Source organism: Cherax quadricarinatus, chromosome 16 (assembly GCF_038502225.1).
Source record: "Cherax quadricarinatus isolate ZL_2023a chromosome 16, ASM3850222v1, whole genome shotgun sequence".
In the NCBI taxonomy this organism is placed as follows: domain Eukaryota; kingdom Metazoa; phylum Arthropoda; class Malacostraca; order Decapoda; family Parastacidae; genus Cherax; species Cherax quadricarinatus.
Genome location: NC_091307.1, coordinates 47977380 through 47998158, shown reverse-complemented (window position 1 = coordinate 47998158; position 20779 = coordinate 47977380). Strand labels below are relative to the sequence as shown.

The following is a 20779-nucleotide window of genomic DNA, read 5'->3' as shown; positions in this document are numbered from 1 at the left end:
GCCTCCCTGCACCTTTGGGTAAACCATGGGCTCATCCTGGCTTTTTCATTAATCCTGTTACCCTTGGGTACAAACCTCTCCTCAGCCTCCTTGCATTTTGTTGCTACATATTCCATCATCTCATTAACTGGCTTCCCTGCCAGTTCTCTGTCCCACTGAACCCCGTTCAGGTAGTTCCTCATTCCTGTGTAGTCCCCTTTCTTGTAGTTTGGCTTCATTCGTCCTGGCCTTCCTGCTTCTCCCTCCACTTGTAGCTCTACTGTGTATTCGAAGCTTAAAACCACATGGTCACTGGCCCCAAGGGGTCTTTCATATGTGATGTCCTCGATATCTGCACTACTGAAGGTGAATACTAAGTCCAGCCTTGCTGGTTCATCCTCTCCTCTCTCTCTTGTAGTGTCCCTTACGTGTTGGTACATGAAGTTCTCCAGTACCACCTCCATCATCTTAGCCCTCCATGTATCTTGGCCCCCATGTGGGTCCAAGTTCTCCCAATCGATCTCCTTGTGGTTAAAGTCACCCATGATCAGGAGCTTTGCCCTGCATGCATGAGCTCTTCTGGCCACTCTAGCCAGTGTGTCAACCATCGCTCTATTGCTCTCGTCGTACTCTTGCCTTGGCCTCCTGCTGTTCTGTGGTGGGTTATACATCACTGCTATTACCACCTTTGGACCTCCAGAGTGAAGTGTTCCCACTATGTAATCACTTTCTTCTCCGCTATCTCCTCTCTCCAGCTCATCAAAATTCCAGCGATTTTTGATCAGCAACGCCACTCCTCCACCCCCCCTGTTCCCTCTGTCTTTCCTCAGGATTTGGTATCCCGTTGGAAAGATGGCATCTGTTATCATACCTGTAAGCTTGGTTTCTGTGAGAGCTATGATGTCCGGTGATGCTTCTTTGACTCTTTCATGCCACTCCTCCCACTTATTTGTTATTCCATCAGCGTTTGTGTACCATACCTTCAGTTTCCTTTCCAACACTGTGGTTTGGGGGGCCTGTGAGGGTGGGAGACCTGGTGGCATACTGTGGGATTCTATAGCTCGGTGTTGGGTGGAGGCTGTGGGTATGGATTGTAGTGTGTGTTGGGATGGTGTGATAGGTTGTATGGTTCTGAGAGTAGTTGCGTGTGTGCTTGCCCTTGCTGTTCTGTCCTGCTCTGACTGACCTCTGCTGGTTCCCTCCTTGTCTCTTTTCCTAGCTCCTTTCGCTTTTTTGTCCTCTCCCTCAGCTGCTGTCGTTCTGATTTTGTTCTGTCTCTGTCTAGGAACACCCTCTTGTACTCTTCCGAGTATTTCAATCGTGGTTTCTCTTGGAGGATCCTGTTCCGCACTGTTTCCGTCCTGAGAATCAGCTTGATTGGTCGGTTTCTCCCCTTCGAGTACCCCCCTATTCTCTGAAAATTTACAATCTCGTCCATCTCTTCACCTATTTCCGTGATGATTTTCTCAATCTCCTTTCTTTCTTCCTGCTGCCTTTCAGTGTGTGTCCTTTCCTCTCTCTCCTGAAGCCCATGGATAAACACTGATTTTGCCCTTTCTTCCTCCCATTGCCTCACCCTCTGTGACTCTGGATCCTGCCTGTATGTGGTCAGTTTCTCCCTTGATTTTTCCAGTGGCTCTTGATAGCCTTGTTGTGCCTCAGCATTCGACCTATCACCCTCTCCATCTGCAACCAGCTGATCTTCCCTTTCACTCCTTGGTCCTCCTTGGCAGATTGATGTGACCTTAGCATAATTCATAATTCCTTCCTTCCTGTTCGGCCTCGCAGCTTCATATGCTGTGTCTTCTCTGGTCACTGCCCCTGTAACTCGCTTCAGCCTATTTATCTCAACTTCTAGGACCCTTATCTTGGCTACTGCAGTTTCGACTTGTGCCTCCCAATTCTTTGTCTCCTTCTCCCAACCTCCTTTCCAATTTCACAGAGAGCTCATTCTCCATTTTTTCAGAAAGCTCTCCTAATTTTCTCTCCCACTCTTGTTCCATCTATTTCCACTGCTCCTCCATCCACTCCTCCCTACCAGAACCATTCTCATCTGATCCTTGGTTCCTGCGAGTCCCCACCATTTTTTTTTTTTTTTTTTTTTTTGTGAGAGAAGAGAGAAGGGAAAGGTAGAGGGGGAGAGAGAGTGAAGGGTAGAGTAGGAGAGGGGAGAGTTAGAAGGGAAAATGGGGACGAGAGAGAGCAAGAGAGAGAGAGAGCAAGAGAGAGAGAGAGCAAGAGAGAGAGAGAGCAAGAGAGAGAGAGAGCAAGAGAGAGAGAGAGCAAGAGAGAGAGAGAGCAAGAGAGAGAGAGAGCAAGAGAGAGAGAGAGCAAGAGAGAGAGCAAGAGAGAGAGAGAGCAAGAGAGAGAGAGAGCAAGAGAGAGAGCGAGCAAGAGAGAGAGAGAGCAAGAGAGAGAGAGAGAGCAAGAGAGAGAGAGAGCAAGAGAGAGAGAGAGCAAGAGAGAGAGAGAGCAAGAGAGAGAGAGCGAGAGAGAGAGAGCAAGAGAGAGAGAGAGCAAGAGAGAGAGAGAGCAAGAGAGAGAGAGAGCAAGAGAGAGAGAGCAAGAGAGAGAGCAAGAGAGAGAGAGAGAGAGCAAGAGAGAGAGAGAGCAAGAGAGAGAGAGAACAAGAGAGAGAGAGAGCAAGAGAGAGAGAGAGCAAGAGAGAGAGAGAGCAAGAGAGAGAGAGCAAGAGAGAGAGCAAGAGAGAGAGAGAGAGAGCAAGAGAGAGAGAGAGCAAGAGAGAGAGAGAACAAGAGAGAGAGAGAGCAAGAGAGAGAGAGAGCAAGAGAGAGAGAGAGCAAGAGAGAGAGAGAGCAAGAGAGAGAGCAAGAGAGAGAGAGAGAGAGCAAGAGAAAGAGCAAGAGAGAGAGAGAGAGAGAGAGAGAGAGAGAGAGAGAGAGAGAGAGAGAGGGAGGGAGGGAGGGAGGGAGGGAGGGAGGGAGAAAGAGAAGGCAAAGAGGGGGAGAAGGGGGAAAGAGGGGGGAGATGGAAGAGCGAGAGGGGAGAGAGGCTAGGGGGGGAGGGAGGGGAGGATGGGAGAGAGGTGGGGAAAGGGAGAGGGGAGAGATAATGGGAGGGGACAGATGTTAGAGGGGGAGAGATGTTAGAGGGGGGAGGTGTTAGAGGTAAGAGATGTTAGAGGGGAAAGATGGGAGAGGGAAGAGAGAGAGAGAGATAGGTAGAGAGTGATAGGTAGAGAGAGAGATATAGGTAAAGAGTGAGAGAGGTAGAGATAGGTCTACTTAGGGTAAAAAAAGAGGGGGGGGGGAGAGGAGAAAGGTTCAGATGGTCAGTTCACATGACGGTGTGTGTGTGTGTATGTGTGTGTGTGTATGTGTGTGTGTGTGTGTGTGTGTGTGTGTGTGTGTGTGTGTGTGTGTGTGTGTGTATGTGTGTGTGTGTGTGTGTGTGAGATTGATTACCATTTCCGTGCCTAATATTTGTCAGAACAAGGATGAGCTATGATTTACCATAAAATATAATTATCAGATCATGAATATTACGTAATTAAAAAAAAAATTGAAAGGTATATCTGCGACATTTTTGCAAGTGATATGTTATGTGAGTTTCCTAGAGTGTACAAGGAGTATATTGCCAACTTCACCGCCTTATACCTCATCAATATTAGCTCTAATTTTGGGGAGACTTATTACACACACCAAATTAAAACATTTTTTTATGAAAATCTAAATATATGGAGTACTGGAGGAAATGCGTTTATTAATGTCTTAACGGTTAGTTTAAGTCCTACCAGTTCCTTCCACCGCTCTGACCTGTACCCCAACACCAGCCCTACGTTGTGATCCCTGTCTCTGGCATACATATCATTTTTTCCATAGAGTTACCAGTTTTCTATAAATGGTATTGCAATGTTTTAGTGTGTCCAGCCAGCAATTAACATCAATTGCTCTGGACATCCATTTATTTCCAAGTCCTCGCCTCGACAAAATGCATATATTCCCTCCCGTGTTGCTAATTATGTCTATCACTGACCTGTATCTACTAACGAGGTCCTCACTTCTATGTCTACCAGCATCATTGTCTCCAGCTCTGAGACATATAATGGAATTGTTCCTATTACCTTCCGCGATGTTGCCCAGATGTCTAACAATATCCTGCATCCCAATTCCTGGAAAACACACCCTCTTCGTCCTCTTCCTATCTCTCACAAAAAAAAAACCTTGAAGGTACAGAAGTACCTGAAAATGAAGGTTTATTAGGTTTTCTATTTATAAATATTTGAAGTTGCTGCTGGTCACATGTGTCCTGCGGACAGGAGCTTGAAGACCTCTTTCCTAGCTCGTCGATTCACACTCGTTTGGTAACAAAGAGCAAGAATTGCTGGTCTCCACAGGAGTCTTCCAGACCTTCCTTAGCATCTGCTTCTTTCCATCCTTTCCAGCTATCATTCATTCATTGGTCCGATCAACGATGCGGCTGTTTCTCACGCCGTTGCTCCAGGGGAAAATGCTTCCTCACACCTTTTAGCCACTCATTCTTTCTTCTACTCTCGTCTCATTCTAACTTTAGCTAAAGATACATTTTCTGCTAGGCGAAGGAAATCATCATCATAATCTCAGTTAACTAAGAACGGAGAGCACACCATACAAGACTTCGCGCAATGTAGATCACCTCACCGCTGACAACGCCTCATTCAGTCACTGGCATTATTACGTCTCAAACAGATTTCAAGTGACATTAGTAAATTAGCTGAGGCCACAAAAAAGTGAATAGACTTTGAGGGGGGATACTACTGAACTTCAGGAGGATTTGGAAAAAATAATGTTATGGTCTGAAAAGAGGCAGATGCAGTTCATTGTGGACACGTATAAAGTCCTAATTATTGAGATCATTCAGAATATGAAAAAGACTTGAGAGTCATGGTAAGCAGAAATCTGGAGCCAAGACACAGGGCCTGAGTGTGCGTATTAAAGCTTGAGAGCCGTAACATGTGAGGAGACATCATTAAAGAATATAAGTGGAAGGTTGTCATGAAAACAGGTTGTATGAATATATTACTGAGGATATCGAAAGGTAGGGGGTGTGTAGACCAAGTGTTAACACTGAAATATATTGCTGAACAGTATTAAGATTAGGGTAAAGAGGTTTTGTAGCATTTGTAGATTTAGGAAAGGCGTATGACAGGGTGGATAGGGGGTCAATGTGACAGATGTTGCAAATGTATGGAATAGGAGTTTTTACGAGGATAGTGAGGCTTAGGTTAGAGTATGTACGAGAGAGGGAAATTATTTCCCAGTAAAAGTAGGCCATAGACAAGGATGTGTGATGTCACCATTGTTGTTCAATAAATTTATAGAAGGAGTTGTAAGAGAAGTGAATGCTCGGGTGTTGGCAAAAGGTGTGGGGTTAAAAGATAAAGAATCACACACAAAGTGGGAATTGTCACAGCTGCTCTTTACTGATGACACTGTGCTTTTGGGTGATTCTGAAGAGAAGTTGCAGAGGTTGGTGGATAAGTTTGGTAGGGTATGTGAAATAAGAAAATTACAAGTGAATATAGGAAAGAGTAAGGTGATGAGGATATCAAAAAGATAGTTAACGAAAGATTGGATATCAGATATTTAGGAGTGCACCTGTTAGCATATGGGTCTATGCAAGATGAGGTGAATCATAGAATACTAGAGGGGAAAAAATGTGAGTGTCACACTGAGGAGTCTGTGGAGACAAAGAACTTTTGTACTTGGAAGCGAAGAGGGGAATGTATGAGAGTATAGTTATGCCAACGCTCTTATATGTGTGAGAAGCATGAGTGGTGAATGTTGCAACAAGTAAAAGGCTGGAGGCAGTGGACATGTCATGTCTGAAGGCAATATATGGTGAGAATATAATACAGAGAATTCATAGTTTAGTAATTAGGACGAGGTGCAGGATTACCAAAACTATTATCCAGAGGGCTGAGGAAAGGTTGTAGAAGTGGTTTGAACATGTAGAGAGGCTGGAACAAAACAAAATGACTTGGAGAGTATATAAATCTGTAGAGCAGGGAAAGAGGGTTGCGGTCGACCTAGGAAAGGTTGGAGGGAAGTGATTAAAGGAGGTTTTCTGTGCGAGGGGCTTTGACTTCCAGCAAGCATGTGTGAGCGTGTTAGATAGAAGCCAATGGAGACAAATGGGTTTTTGGTCTTTACGTTCTTTTGGAGTGTGTGCAGGGTAATATTTAGGAAGGTATTCAGTGAAACCGGAAGGTCGAACTTGAGTCATGGAGATGGGAAGTACAATGTCTGCACTTTAAATGAGGGGTTTTGGATGTTGGCAGTTTGAAGGGACATCTAAACTGTCGTATCTGAGCGAAGGCAAGTACCAGTTTTCAAAATAATATGTCGATGCTGGAACAGCTTCCAGGTAGAATAAATAAAACTAAGATCTAGGCTCATTTTAAAGAGAGATTAAATAAATATGCTAGTGAGAAGGGCTGGGTTTGATAACATAAGTTTTATTTTAACAACTCGGCCTCCTCCCACTGATCGGGTTATACAAAAAGAAAAGAGGAAAAACACTTTCATCATTCATTCTATCCTTCAGAGGTACAGTGCCTGTACCTCCCACCTCCAGGACTCAGGTCTGTATAATTGGTTTCCATGAATTCCATCATACGTGTTATCTTGCACACACTACAATAGCACGTAAAGTTAAAAAATTCACTTTTCCCAAGTCATTTCTATCTAGCATGCTCACAAATACTAGCTGGATATCTGAGTCCCTAACACACCAAAACATCCTTTACCTGCTCCCTCCAATTTTTCCTAGGACAACCGTTAGACTGCCTTCCTTCCACTCCAAGTCATAATATTTTTTTCCTCCTCCATAAATGCTCAAACCAGTTCAATAACCACTCTGGATAATACTTGTAATAATCCTGCACCTCCTCCAAATCTCCAAGCTACGAATTCTCTGCATAATATTCTCACCACACATTGTCCTCAGATAAAACATCTCCACTGCCTCCAGCCTCCTTGCTACAAAATTCAAAAACATGTTCCACACCCATATAAAAGAGTTGATACCACTATATTCTCATATATTTTCCTTTTTGCTTTCGTGCATAACGTGCTTTTTCTCCGCCGATTTCTCAGTGTACCACTCACCTTTCATCTCGCGTCAATTCTATTTTCAGCGATACCAGCACTCTAGCACAAACCATGGGTCTTTTGACCACTTCGGTATGGAGAACTCTTCAGACACTCGATGAACAAGGACGGCACGGCACTATGAAGTGGATGCTGAGCCATGTTGGCATTCCTGGCAATGACGTTGCAGGCAAGGTTACTAAGACTGCCTCCTACGGCAAGCAGCAGAGGGCCACCGTCCACATCAACCTTCGATGAACAAAGCACCATGCAGCCAAGGCAGACCTGCCCTCAAGGTCTCGCCGATTCAATGATTTGGCAACATACCGGGAACCTCTCCTCCCAGTGCTTATGCAGATTAGAAAGCAATATGTGGCCATCCACTAACTCGACTTGGAATCATGAACTCAGCGCTTATCATCGAACAACGAAGAAGAGAGCCATGACACTGCTGCGTGCAGATGGTTGGGTTCCCATTTGTGCACAACACGCTTTACTGTCCTGCAAGAAGCCCCTACGCAACTTCCTCCTCTCACAATAAACTGTCAGATAGACCCGGGAGAATAGGGCAGCACAACTTGCATATCTTGCAGTCAAGAACCTGAGAAAGTTGTTGACGATCATCGCCTGCCACCAGTAGCCTCGATGAAAAAGTGATGACACTCCTCCATTGGGAAGCCACTGCCGGCTCACAACATGGGAAAGACCCGGGAAGGACCCATCCTGGCAAACTTACTTAAACACGGATATTCCATGGATAAAGTTCATTGTCTCCACAGGGACAATCCCATTGTTTTGTCGATTATATCTCTGAAACTTCATAATCATCTTCTTTAAATATGTATTACCTATTAGCAAATTTCGTTACGTAATTCGAGGGGCCCCTTTGTAATTTTCTGCGGCACTTCATACTTATCTACTTCGCCGTCAACAAAAGTCTGTACCATTTTTAAATATAAGTCGTCCACAGTTTCATTCCTCATTTCTTTCTGAACACTCGCCCTAAGTTGCATAAACACTGTCTACAACACACTTTTCACTTTTAAACGTAGGAATTATTCATAATTTTCCAGCTGAATAATACCCTACAAGAATATGAATTTACATAATTATCTCAAGAACTTTAACTCTCTGTAACAATTATATATTTCAAACTCCCATTACAGTACTATAACATACATGTAAATACTGCACACTGGCTGACTCCGTTTCCCATATCGTAATAACTTTTGAGTCGTCGATCAAGTCGTGAAGAGACTGGAAGGGCTGAGGGATGTGTCTCACTGCCAGGAGAGCCATGAGGTTGCCAGAGTAACTCTGTGTTAACACCAGTGTCACCATCATCCATGTACCAAATATCAGACGCTCCCACCACCAGGTCTTAGAGACAGAAGCATCTGTGGAAAAGAGTCATTTATACTGCATGTTCAAATATAAATGAGAGAGACAGAGACAGAGAGAGACAGAGAGAGACAGAGAGAGACAGAGAGACAGAGAGTAGCGCTGTTTCCTAAGTGAGGAATATGTGTTTTTTCCTGAGTGAGAAATAGGCTGAGCCGGGAATAGAGCACTATCCCAAATTGGTTAGCTTATCCGGCCATGCTCTAGCTCCTGGACCACGAGTATTTAACTTCTGGTGAAGAGCAATCCTGCTCCATTTTGTCCGATCAAGAACCCCAAAATTCACTACTACCTTTCCTTTACCACTCATTCCATCTTCCCCTCTCCTACCCACATACTCTCTCACACAGCCCCTGTTGAGACACGTCGGATCAGGACACAAAACCTGTGATTGTTTCGTGGTTTCATTGCTATATATATATATATATATATATATATATATATATATATATATATATATATATATATATATATATATATATATATATATATATATATATGTATACATATATATATATATATATATATATATATATATATATATATATATATATATATATATATATATATATATATATATATATATATATATTATTTTATTATCACACTGGCCGATTCCCACCAAGGCAGGGTGGCCCGAAAAAGAAAAACTTTCACCATCATTCACTCCATCACTGTCTTGCCAGAAGGGTGCTTTACACTACAGTTTTTAAACTGCAACATTAACACCCCTCCTTCAGAGTGCAGGCACTGTACTTCCCATCTCCAGGACTCAAGTCCGGCCTGCCGGTTTCCCTGAATCCCTTCATAAATGTTACTTTGCTCACACTCCAACAGCACGTCAAGTATTAAAAACCATTTGTCTCCATTCACTCCTATCAAACACGCTCACGCATGCCTGCTGGAAGTCCAAGCCCCTCGCACACAAAACCTCCTTTACCCCCTCTCTCCAACCTTTCCTAGGCCGACCCCTACCCCGCCTTCCTTCCACTACAGACTGATACACTCTTGAAGTCATTCTGTTTCGCTCCATTCTCTCTACATGTCCGAACCACCTCAACAACCCTTCCTCAGCCCTCTGGACAACAGTTTTGGTAATCCCGCACCTCCTCCTAACTTCCAAACTACGAATTCTCTGCATTATATTCACACCACACATTGCCCTCAGACATGACATCTCCACTGCCTCCAGCCTTCTCCTCGCTGCAACATTCATCACCCATGCTTCACACCCATATAAGAGCATTGGTAAAACTATACTCTCATACATTCCCCTCTTTGCCTCCAAGGACAAAGTTCTTTGTCTCCACAGACTCCTAAGTTCACCACTCACCCTTTTCCCCTCATCAATTCTATGATTCACCTCATCTTTCATAGACCCATCCGCTGACACGTCCACTCCCAAATATCTGAATACGTTCACCTCCTCCATACTCTCTCCCTCCAATCTGATATTCAATCTTTCATCACCTAATCTTTTTGTTATCCTCATAACCTTACTCTTTCCTGTATTCACCTTTAATTTTCTTCTTTTGCACACCCTACCAAATTCATCCACCAATCTCTGCAACTTCTCTTCAGAATCTCCCAAGAGCACAGTGTCATCAGCAAAGAGCAGCTGTGACAACTCCCACTTTGTGTGTGATTCTTTATCTTTTAACTCCACGCCTCTTGCCAAGACCCTCGCATTTACTTCTCTTACAACCCCATCTATAAATATATTAAACAACCACGGTGACATCACACATCCTTGTCTAAGGCCTACTTTTACTGGGAAAAATTTTCCCTCTTTCCTACATACTCTAACTTGAGCCTCACTATCCTCGTAAAAACTCTTCACTGCTTTCAGTAACCTACCTCCTACACCATACACTTGCAACATCTGCCACATTGCCCCCCTATCCACCCTGTCATACGCCTTTTCCAAATCCATAAATGCCACAAAGACCTCTTTAGCCTTATCTAAATACTGTTCACTTATATGTTTCACTGTAAACACCTGGTCCACACACCCCCTACCTTTCCTAAAGCCTCCTTGTTCATCTGCTATCCTATTCTCCGTCTTACTCTTAATTCTTTCAATTATAACTCTACCATACACTTTACCAGGTACACTCAACAAACTTATCCCCCTATAATTTTTGCACTCTCTTTTATCCCCTTTGCCTTTATACAAAGGAACTATGCATGCTCTCTGCCAATCCCTAGGTACCTTACCCTCTTCCATACATTTATTAAATAATTGCACCAACCACTCCAAAACTATATCCCCACCTGCTTTTAACATTTCTATCTTTATCCCATCAATCCCGGCTGCCTTACCCCCTTTCATTTTACCTACTGCCTCACGAACTTCCCCCACACTCACAACTGGCTCTTCCTCACTCCTACAAGATGTTATTCCTCCTTGCCCTATACACGAAATCACAGCTTCCCTATCTTCATCAACATTTAACAATTCCTCAAAATATTCCCTCCATCTTCCCAATACCTCTAACTCTCCATTTAATAACTCTCCTCTCCTATTTTTAACTGACAAATCCATTTGTTCTCTAGGCTTTCTTAACTTGTTAATCTCACTCCAAAACTTTTTCTTATTTTCAACAAAATTTGTTGATAACATCTCACCCACTCTCTCATTTGCTCTCTTTTTACATTGCTTCACCACTCTCTTAACCTCTCTCTTTTTCTCCATATACTCTTCCCTCCTTGCATCACTTCTACTTTGTAAAAACTTCTCATATGCTAACTTTTTCTCCCTTACTACTCTCTTTACATCATCATTCCACCAATCGCTCCTCTTCCCTCCTGCACCCACTTTCCTGTAACCACAAACTTCTGCTGAACACTCTAACACTACATTTTTAATCCTACCCCATACCTCTTCGACCCCATTGCCTATGCTCTCATTAGCCCATCTATCCTCCAATAGCTGTTTATATCTTACCCTAACTGCCTCCTCTTTTAGTTTATAAACCTTCACCTCTCTCTTCCCTGATGCTTCTATTCTCCTTGTATCCCATCTACCTTTTACTCTCAGTGTAGCTACAACTAGAAAGTGATCTGATATATCTGTGGCCCCTCTATAAACATGTACATCCTGAAGTCTACTCAACAGTCTTTTATCTACCAATACATAATCCAACAAACTACTGTCATTTCGCCCTACATCATATCTTGTATACTTATTTATCCTCTTTTTCTTAAAATATGTATTACCTATAACTAAACCCCTTTCTATACAAAGTTCAATCAAAGGGCTCCCATTATCATTTACACCTGGCACCCCAAACTTACCTACCACACCCTCTCTAAAAGTTTCTCCTACTTTAGCATTCAGGTCCCCTATCACAATTACTCTCTCACTTGGTTCAAAGGCTCCTATACATTCACTTAACATCTCCCAAAATCTCTCTCTCTCCTCTGCATTCCTCTCTTCTCCAGGTGCATACACGCTTATTATGACCCACTTCTCGCATCCAACCTTTACTTTAATCCACATAATTCTTGAATTTACACATTCATATTCTCTTTTCTCCTTCCATAACTGATCATTTAACATTACTGCTACCCCTTCCTTTGCTCTAACTCTCTCAGATACTCCAGAGTTAATCCCATTTATTTCCCCCAACTGAAACTCTCCTACCCCCTTCAGCTTTGTTTCGCTTTGAGCCAGGACATCCAACTTCTTTTCATTCATAACATCAGCAATCATCTGTTTCTTGTCATCCGCACTACATCCACGCACATTTAAGCATCCCAGTTTTATAAAGTTTTTCTTCTTCTCTTTTTTAGTAAATGTATACAGGAGAAGGGGTTACTAGGCCATTGCTCCCGGCATTTTAGTCGCCTCATACGACACGCATGGCTTACGGAGGAAAGATTCTTTTCCACTTCCCCATGGACAATAGAAGAAATAAAAAAGAACAAGAGCTATTTAGAAAAAGGAGAAAAACCTAGATGTATGTATATATATATATGCATGTGCGTGTCTGTGAAGTGTGACCAAAGTGTAAGTAGGAGTAGCACGATATCCCTGTTATCTAGCGTGTTTATGAGACAGAAAAAGAAACCAGCAATCCTATCATCATGCAAAACAGTTACAGGTTTTTGTTTCACACTCATCTGGCAGTACGGTAGTACTTCCCTGGGTGGTTGCTGTCTACCAACCTACTACCTATAATATATATATATATATATATATATATATATATATATATATATATATATATATATATATATATATATATATATATATATATACATATATATATATATATATATATATATATATATATATATATATATATATATATATATATATATATATATATATATATATATATATATATATATATATATATATATATATATATATATATATATATATATATATATATATATATATATATATATATATATATATATATATATATATATATATATATATATATATATATATATATATATATATATATATATATATATATATATATATATATATATATATATATATGTCGTGCCGAAAAGGCAGAACTTGCGATCTTGGCTTAAATAGCAACGCTCATCTTGCCATACAGGACAAGTGAAAATTTGTGTATGCAATAATTTCGCCAAAATCATTCTGAACCTAACGAAAAAATTATATTTCACTGTGTTTGTTTAGTATTAAGTTATTGTAAACAAATCTAAAATACATTTATTTGGGTTAGGCTAAAATAAATTGCGCTTGTAATAATAAGGTTAGGTAAGTTTTCTAAGTTCCTTTTGGTGCAAAATTATAAATTTTTACATCAACATTAATGAAAAAAATATATCTTTAAACGTAAAGGAGAAAATTTTAGAAAGGACTTAATTTTAAATAAGTTCTTGCTAATTAACCAGTTTTACATATTCGGCACGACATATTTATATATATATATATATATATATATATATATATATATATATATATATATATATATATATATATATATATATATATATATATATATATATTTTATATATAAATATATATATATGTATGTATATATATATATATGTTAACTAAAAGCTGGGGAAATTAATTTCCCTGCGGAAAAAATGAAATGCCGAAAAAGAAGTGTGGAATGCACCACTATAACAGCGCCGTTTAAAAAACAAAGGAATTGTTTCATATTTACAAATATTTAGAAACTCATTACGTCAGAGAGCGCTCTTGACTCAATGTGCTGGAGAAGGAGTGGGTGAGAGGGAGAGAAGTACGTGAGTAGTAGATGGAGTGGGTGGTAAAGGTCCTGAGTGGGGCAGGGGAGTGATCTTGTTCCAAAGAGTAGGAGCGAGGTTGCAGGAGATGTGGGTGTCTTCTTCCAAGGAAAAGGTGGATGTGAAGAGGGAAAGAGTGATAAGGGTATTAAGAGAGAACTTGATCATTGGAATTGGAGCAGGTTGGACTTCGACCAGGAGCTAGACCATGGCAGGAAAAACTAGGAGCTTTGAGATAATGTACTATTATGCGCTAAGCCTTTTCCTCACTCAAGAAAAAAAAATAATGCTAAGGAAAAGGTCTATTCCTTATTTTTCTGGGTTGCAGAGAGAGAGAGAGAGAGAGAGAGAGAGAGAGAGAAATAGATACACAGACAGAAAGGAATTTGATATTATATAATTATATGTTACTAATCTTGCAATTCTTGTTCAACCACCTCAAATACATGAAGACTAGTATGCGATCTCACAGAAAAGCAAAGCTTACCTTGGAGAAGTAGTATGCAAATTAATGCGAAAGTGTCTGTAAGCCACTTCTTTGCTTTGCTACTGTTAACGAAAACACACGAGGAGAGCAGACATATTAATGAAGGGAGCGCCAGTAGTGTTGTGAAAATGGCAGCCCATACCAGGGGCGCCAGGGGCATCAGGAAGCTCCAAGGATTTACCTCTGCCCTCCCGCGACTACCTAATATTCTCCAGTAATCTATCAGTATGGGTGCTGTGAAGTCGACTACCTCAGCTCGGGTCGCACTAATACCGAAAGGACCAACGCCAATGTCTGCCTCCTGAGCAAAAGATATAAAGGAACATAAATTTCAGTAACTTTATCAATGGTGTGTGTACATTACGTAATATTATATACAGAATCTGTTAAGAATTTCACTGCTAACTTTTCTTCCTCACGAAGCAGCTTTCGTTTTCATTGTACAGCGCCAGTAGGGTAAGGTAAAATAAAAATATGACATAAATCGAAACATTTACCATCATTCAATCAACGGGCATCTTACTAAAAGTGCATAAGTGTAATAATTACAAATGAAATGACCTTGGAATCTGAAACATCGCTGCCATTTCTTTGTAGTTCAGGCACTGTACTTGCCATTTCGTTATTTTTTTTGTACAAGTATTGTCTAAAACTTAACGATAAGCACATCAACAACGAGTTCTATGTGCATGCATCTCTTATCGTCTTTTTAGGGGCTTCTCTCTGGGTGGGAAACGGCTGTCGTGTAAGAAATCAGTGAAAATCACTGTGAACTTAACCAAAAATATATATCATTGATACGAAGCAATATAAAATCAATACTGGTTGACATGCAAATCAACAGTGGTTGTTTTGCATTTTGTGTTATCACAAGTTTACTGTGATCTTATTATATATCTACACACACACACACACACACACACACACACACACACACATATATATATATATATATATATATATATATATATATATATATATATATATATATATATATATGATGTAGAGCGAAATGACAGTAGTTTGTTGGATTATGTATTGGTAGATTAAAGACTGTTGAGTAGACTTCAGGATGTACATGTTTATAGAGGGGCCACAGATATATCAGATCACTTTCTAGTTGTAGCTACACTGAGAGTAAAAGGTAGATGGGATACAAGGAGAATAGAAGCATCAGGGAAGAGAGAGGTGAAGGTTTATAAACTAAAAGAGGAGGCAGTTAGGGTAAGATATAAACAGCTATTGGAGGATAGATGGGCTAATGAGAGCATAGGCAATGGGGTCGAAGAGGTATGGGTTAGGTTTAAAAATGTAGTGTTAGAGTGTTCAGCAGAAGTTTGTGGTTACAGGAAAGTGGGTGCAGGAGGGAAGAGGAGTGATTGGTGGAATGATGATGTAAAGAGAGTAGTAAGGGAGAAAAAGTTAGCATATGAGAAGTTTTTACAAAGTAGAAGTGATGCAAGGAGGGAAGAGTATAAGGAGAAAAAGAGAGAGGTTAAGAGAGTGGTGAAGCAATGTAAAAAGAGAGCAAATGAGAGAGTGGGTGAGATGTTATCAACAAATTTTGTTGAAAATAAGAAAAAGTTTTGGAGTGAGATTAACAAGTTAAGAAAGCCTAGAGAACAAATGGATTTGTCAGTTAAAAATAGGAGAGGAGAGTTATTAAATGGAGAGTTAGAGGTATTGGGAAGATGGAGGGAATATTTTGAGGAATTGTTAAATGTTGATGAAGATAGGGAAGCTGTGATTTCGTGTATAGGGCAAGGAGGAATAACATCTTGTAGGAGTGAGGAAGAGCCAGTTGTGAGTGTGGGGGAAGTTCGTGAGGCAGTAGGTAAAATGAAAGGGGGTAAGGCAGCCGGGATTGATAGGATAAAGATAGAAATGTTAAAAGCAGGTGGGAATATAGTTTTGGAGTGGTTGGTGCAATTATTTAATAAATGTATGGAAGAGGGTAAGGTACCTAGGGATTGGCAGAGAGCATGCATAGTTCCTTTGTATAAAGGCAAAGGGGATAAAAGAGAGTGCAAAAGTTATAGGGGGATAAGTCTGTTGAGTGTACCTGGTAAAGTGTATGGTAGAGTTATAATTGAAAGAATTAAGAGTAAGACGGAGAATAGGATAGCAGATGAACAAGGAGGCTTTAGGAAAGGTAGGGGGTGTGTGGACCAGGTGTTTACAGTGAAACATATAAGTGAACAGTATTTAGATAAGGCTAGAGGGGTTTTTGTGGCATTTATGGATTTGGAAAAGGCGTATGACAGGGTGGATAGGGGGGCAATGTGGCAAATGTTGCAAGTGTATGGTGTAGGAGGTAGGTTACTGAAAGCAGTGAAGAGTTTTTACGAGGATACTGAGGCTCAAGTTGGAGTATGTAGGAAAGAGGGAAATTTTTTCCCAGTAAAAGTAGGCCTTAGACAAGGATGTGTGATGTCACCGTGGTTGTTTAATATATTTATAGATGGGGTTGTAAGAGAAGTAAATGCGAGGGTCTTGGCAAGAGGCGTGGAGTTAAAAGATAAAGAATCACACAAAGTTGGAGTTGTCACAGCTGCTCTTTGCTGATGACACTGTGCTCTTGGGAGATTCTGAAGAGAAGCTGCAGAGATTGGTGGATGAATTTGGTAGGGTGTGCAAAAGAAGAAAATTAAAGGTGAATACAGGAAAGAGTAAGGTTATGAGGATAACAAAAAGATTAGGTGATGAAAGATTGAATATCAGATTGGAGGGAGAGAGTATGGAGGAGGTGAACGTATTCAGATATTTGGGAGTGGACGTGTCAGCGGATGGGTCTATGAAAGACGAGGTGAATCATAGAATTGATGAGGGAAAAAGAGTGAGTGGTGCACTTAGGAGTCTGTGGAGACAAAGAACTTTGTCCTTGGAGGCAAAGAGGGGAATGTATGAGAGTATAGTTTTACCAACGCTTTTATATGGGTGTGAAGCGTGGGTGATGAATGTTGCAGCGAGGAGAAGGCTGGAGGCAGTGGAGATGTCATGTCTGAGGGCAATGTGTGGTGTGAATATAATGCAGAGAATTCGTAGTTTGGAAGTTAGGAGGAGGTGCGGGATTACCAAAACTGTTGTCCAGAGGGCTGAGGAAGGGTTGTTGAGGTGGTTCGGACATGTAGAGAGAATGGAGCGAAACAGAATGACTTCAAGAGTGTATCAGTCTGTAGTGGAAGGAAGGCGGGGTAGGGGTCGGCCTAGGAAGGGTTGGAGGGAGGGGGTAAAGGAGGTTTTGTGTGCGAGGGGCTTGGACTTCCAGCAGGCATGCGTGAGCGTGATTGATAGGAGTGAATGGAGACAAATGGTTTTTAATACTTTACGTGCTGTTGGAGTGTGAGCAAAGTAACATTTATGAAGGGATTCAGGGAAACCGGCAGGCCGGACTTGAGTCCTGGAGATGGGAAGTACAGTGCCTGCACTGCAGGATGGGTGTTAATGTTGCAGTTTAAAAACTGTAGTGTAAAGCACCCTTCTGGCAAGACAGTGATGGAGTGAATGATGGTGAAAGTTTTTCTTTTTCGGGCCACCCTGCCTTGGTGGGAATCGGCCAGTGTGATAAAAAAAAAAAAAAAAAAATATATATATATATCTATATATATATATATATATATATATATATATATATATATATATATATATATATATATATATATATATATATATATATAGATATATATATATATATATTGTAACCACGAACGAGTGGTATTGATCAATAACAACACTGTGCTAGCCAAGGATCTGAGCCCATGTTGTACTATCCCGCCATTGTAAGCGAAAGGCGTCATGTTCTCGCTCACAATGGCGGGCCAGTACAACATGGGTTCGGATCCTTGGCTAGCGCAGTGTTGTTATTGATCAATACCACTCGTTCGTGGTTACAATAATATGTAAATTATACCGCTAGGCAGTTCAATCCCTGCCGTGGTTTAGTTGACATGATTTCATGCTGCAAAGGTTTGAGAATGAATCTTTAAGCTTCTCGATGTCAATTCACCAGCTGAAGGCCGTTTACCAGGGATACTTCCATACCAGGGTGCCATCATCCATATACCAGATACTGAGACAATTCTATGTTTGACTCAGGGATCCGTCTGGACTCGATCATTGGCAAACAATCGTAAAATTTCCTGATAAATTCCCACTCTCAGAGTGTAAATCATATTGGCTGGTTGGACTTACCATTGCCTGAGTGTAAATCATAGTGGCAGGTTGGACTTATCATTGCCTGAGTGTAAATCATAGTGGCAGGTTGGACTTACCATTGCCTGAATGTAAATCATAGTGGCAGGTTGGACTTATCATTGCCTGAGTGTAAATCATAGTGGCAGGTTGGACTTATCATTACCTGAGTGTAAATCATTGTGGCAGGTTGGACTTATCATTGCCTGAGTGTAAATCATAGTGGCAGGTTGGACTTATCATTGCCTGAATGTAAATCATTGTGGCAGGTTGGACTTATCATTGCCTGAGTGTAAATCATAGTGGCAGGTTGGACTTATCATTGCCTGAGTGTAAATCATAGTGGCAGGTTGGACTTATCATTGCCTGAGTGTAAATCATAGTGGCAGGTCGGACTTACCATTGCCTGAGTGTAAATCATTGTGGCAGGTTGGACTTACCATTGCCTGAGTGTAAATCATTGTGGAAGGTTGGACTTACCATTGCCTGAGTGTAAATCATAGTGGCAGGTCGGACTTACCATTGCCTGAGTGTAAATCATAGTGGCAGGTTGGACTTATCATTGCCTGAGTGTAAATCATAGTGGCAGGTTGGACTTATCATTGCCTGAGTGTAAATCATAGTGGCAGGTTGGACTTATCATTGCCTGAGAGTAAATCATTGTGGCAGGTTGGACTTACCATTGCCTGAGTGTAAATCATAGTGGCAGGTTGGACTTATCATTGCCTGAGAGTAAATCATAGTGGCAGGTTGGACTTACCATTGTCTGAGTGTAAATCATAGTGGCAGGTTGGACTTATCATTGCCTGAGTGTAAATCATTGTGGCAGGTTGGACTTATCATTGCCTGAGTGTAAATCATTGTGGCAGGTTGGACTTATCATTGCCTGAGTGTAAATCATTGTGGCAGGTTGGACTTATCATTGCCTGAGTGTAAATCATAGTGGCAGGTTGGACTTATCATTGCCTGAGTGTAAATCATTGTGGCAGGTTGGACTTATCATTGCCTGAGTGTAAATCATAGTGGCAGGTTGGACTTACCATTGTCTGAGTGTAAATCATTGTGGCAGGTTGGACTTATCATTGCCTGAGTGTAAATCATTGTGGCAGGTTGGACTTATCATTGCCTGAGTGTAAATCATAGTGGCAGGTTGGACTTACCATTGCCTGAGTGTAAATCATAGTGGCAGGTTGGACTTATCATTGCCTGAGTGTAAATCATAGTGGCAGGTTGGACTTATCATTGCCTGAGTGTAAATCATAGTGGCAGGTTGGACTTATCATTGCCTGAGTGTAAATCATAGTGGCAGGTTGGACTTATCATTGCCTGAGTGTAAATCATAGTGGCAGGTTGGACTTATCATTGCCTGAGTGTAAATCATAGTGGCAGGTTGGACTTATCATTGCCTGAGTGTAAATCATATTGGGTGGTTGGACTTACCATTGCCTGAGTGTAAATCATAGTGGCAGGTTGGACTTATCATTGCCTGAGTGTAAATCATAGTGGCAGGTTGGACTTCTCATTGCCTGAGTGTAAATCATATTGGCTGGTTGGACTTACCATTGCCTGAGTGTAAATCATAGTGGCAGGTTGGACTTATCATTGCCTGAGAGTAAATCATAGTGGCAGGTTGGACTTACCATTGCCTGAGTGTAAATCATAGTGGCAGGTTGGATTTATCATTGCCTGAGTGTAAATCATTGTGGCAGGTTGGACTTATCATTGCCTGAGTGTAAATCATAGTGGCAGGTTGGACTTATCATTGCCTGAGTGTAAATCATAGTGGCAGGTTGGACTTATCATTGCCTGAGTGTAAATCATTGTGGCAGGTTGGACTTATCATTGCCTGAGTGTAAATCATTGTGGCTGGTTGGACTTACCATTGCCTGAGTGTAAATCATAGTGGCAGGTTGGATTTATCATTGCCTGAGTGTAAATCATTGTGGCTGGTTGGACTTACCATTGCCTGAGTGTAAATCATAGTGGCAGGTTGGACTTATCATTGCCTGAGTGTAAATCATAGTGGCAGGTCGGACTTACCATTGCCTGAGTGTAAATCATTGTGGCAGGTTGGACTTACCATTGCCTGAGTGTAAATCATTGTGGCAGGTTGGACTTACCATTGCCTGAGCGTAAATCATAGTTGCAGGTCGGACTTACCATTGCCTGAGTGTAAATCGTAGTGGCAGGTTGGACTTATCATTGCCTGAGTGTAAATCATAGTGGCAGGTTGGACTTACCATTGCCTGAGTGTAAATCATTGTGGCAGGTTGGACTTATCATTGCGTGAGTGTAAATCATAGTGGCAGGTTGGACTTACCATTGCCTGAGTGTAAATCATTGTGGCAGGTTGGACTTACCATTGCCTGAGTGTAAATCATAGTGG

At 41.2% G+C, this 20779-nt stretch overlaps 1 protein-coding gene across 1 annotated transcript in view; it reads right to left on the bottom strand.

The window, feature by feature from the left end:
* Positions 1 to 20779, bottom strand: part of LOC128688809 (probable glutamate receptor) — a 72384-nt gene that overhangs the window by 33950 nt on the left and 17655 nt on the right. The window contains exons 8-9 of the mRNA XM_070085671.1: positions 14203 to 14503; positions 8250 to 8467 (exon numbers count right to left, since the gene is read on the bottom strand). Of these exons, the coding sequence (XP_069941772.1) occupies positions 8250 to 8467; positions 14203 to 14503 (519 nt within the window). The remainder of the gene's footprint in view (positions 1 to 8249; positions 8468 to 14202; positions 14504 to 20779) is intronic.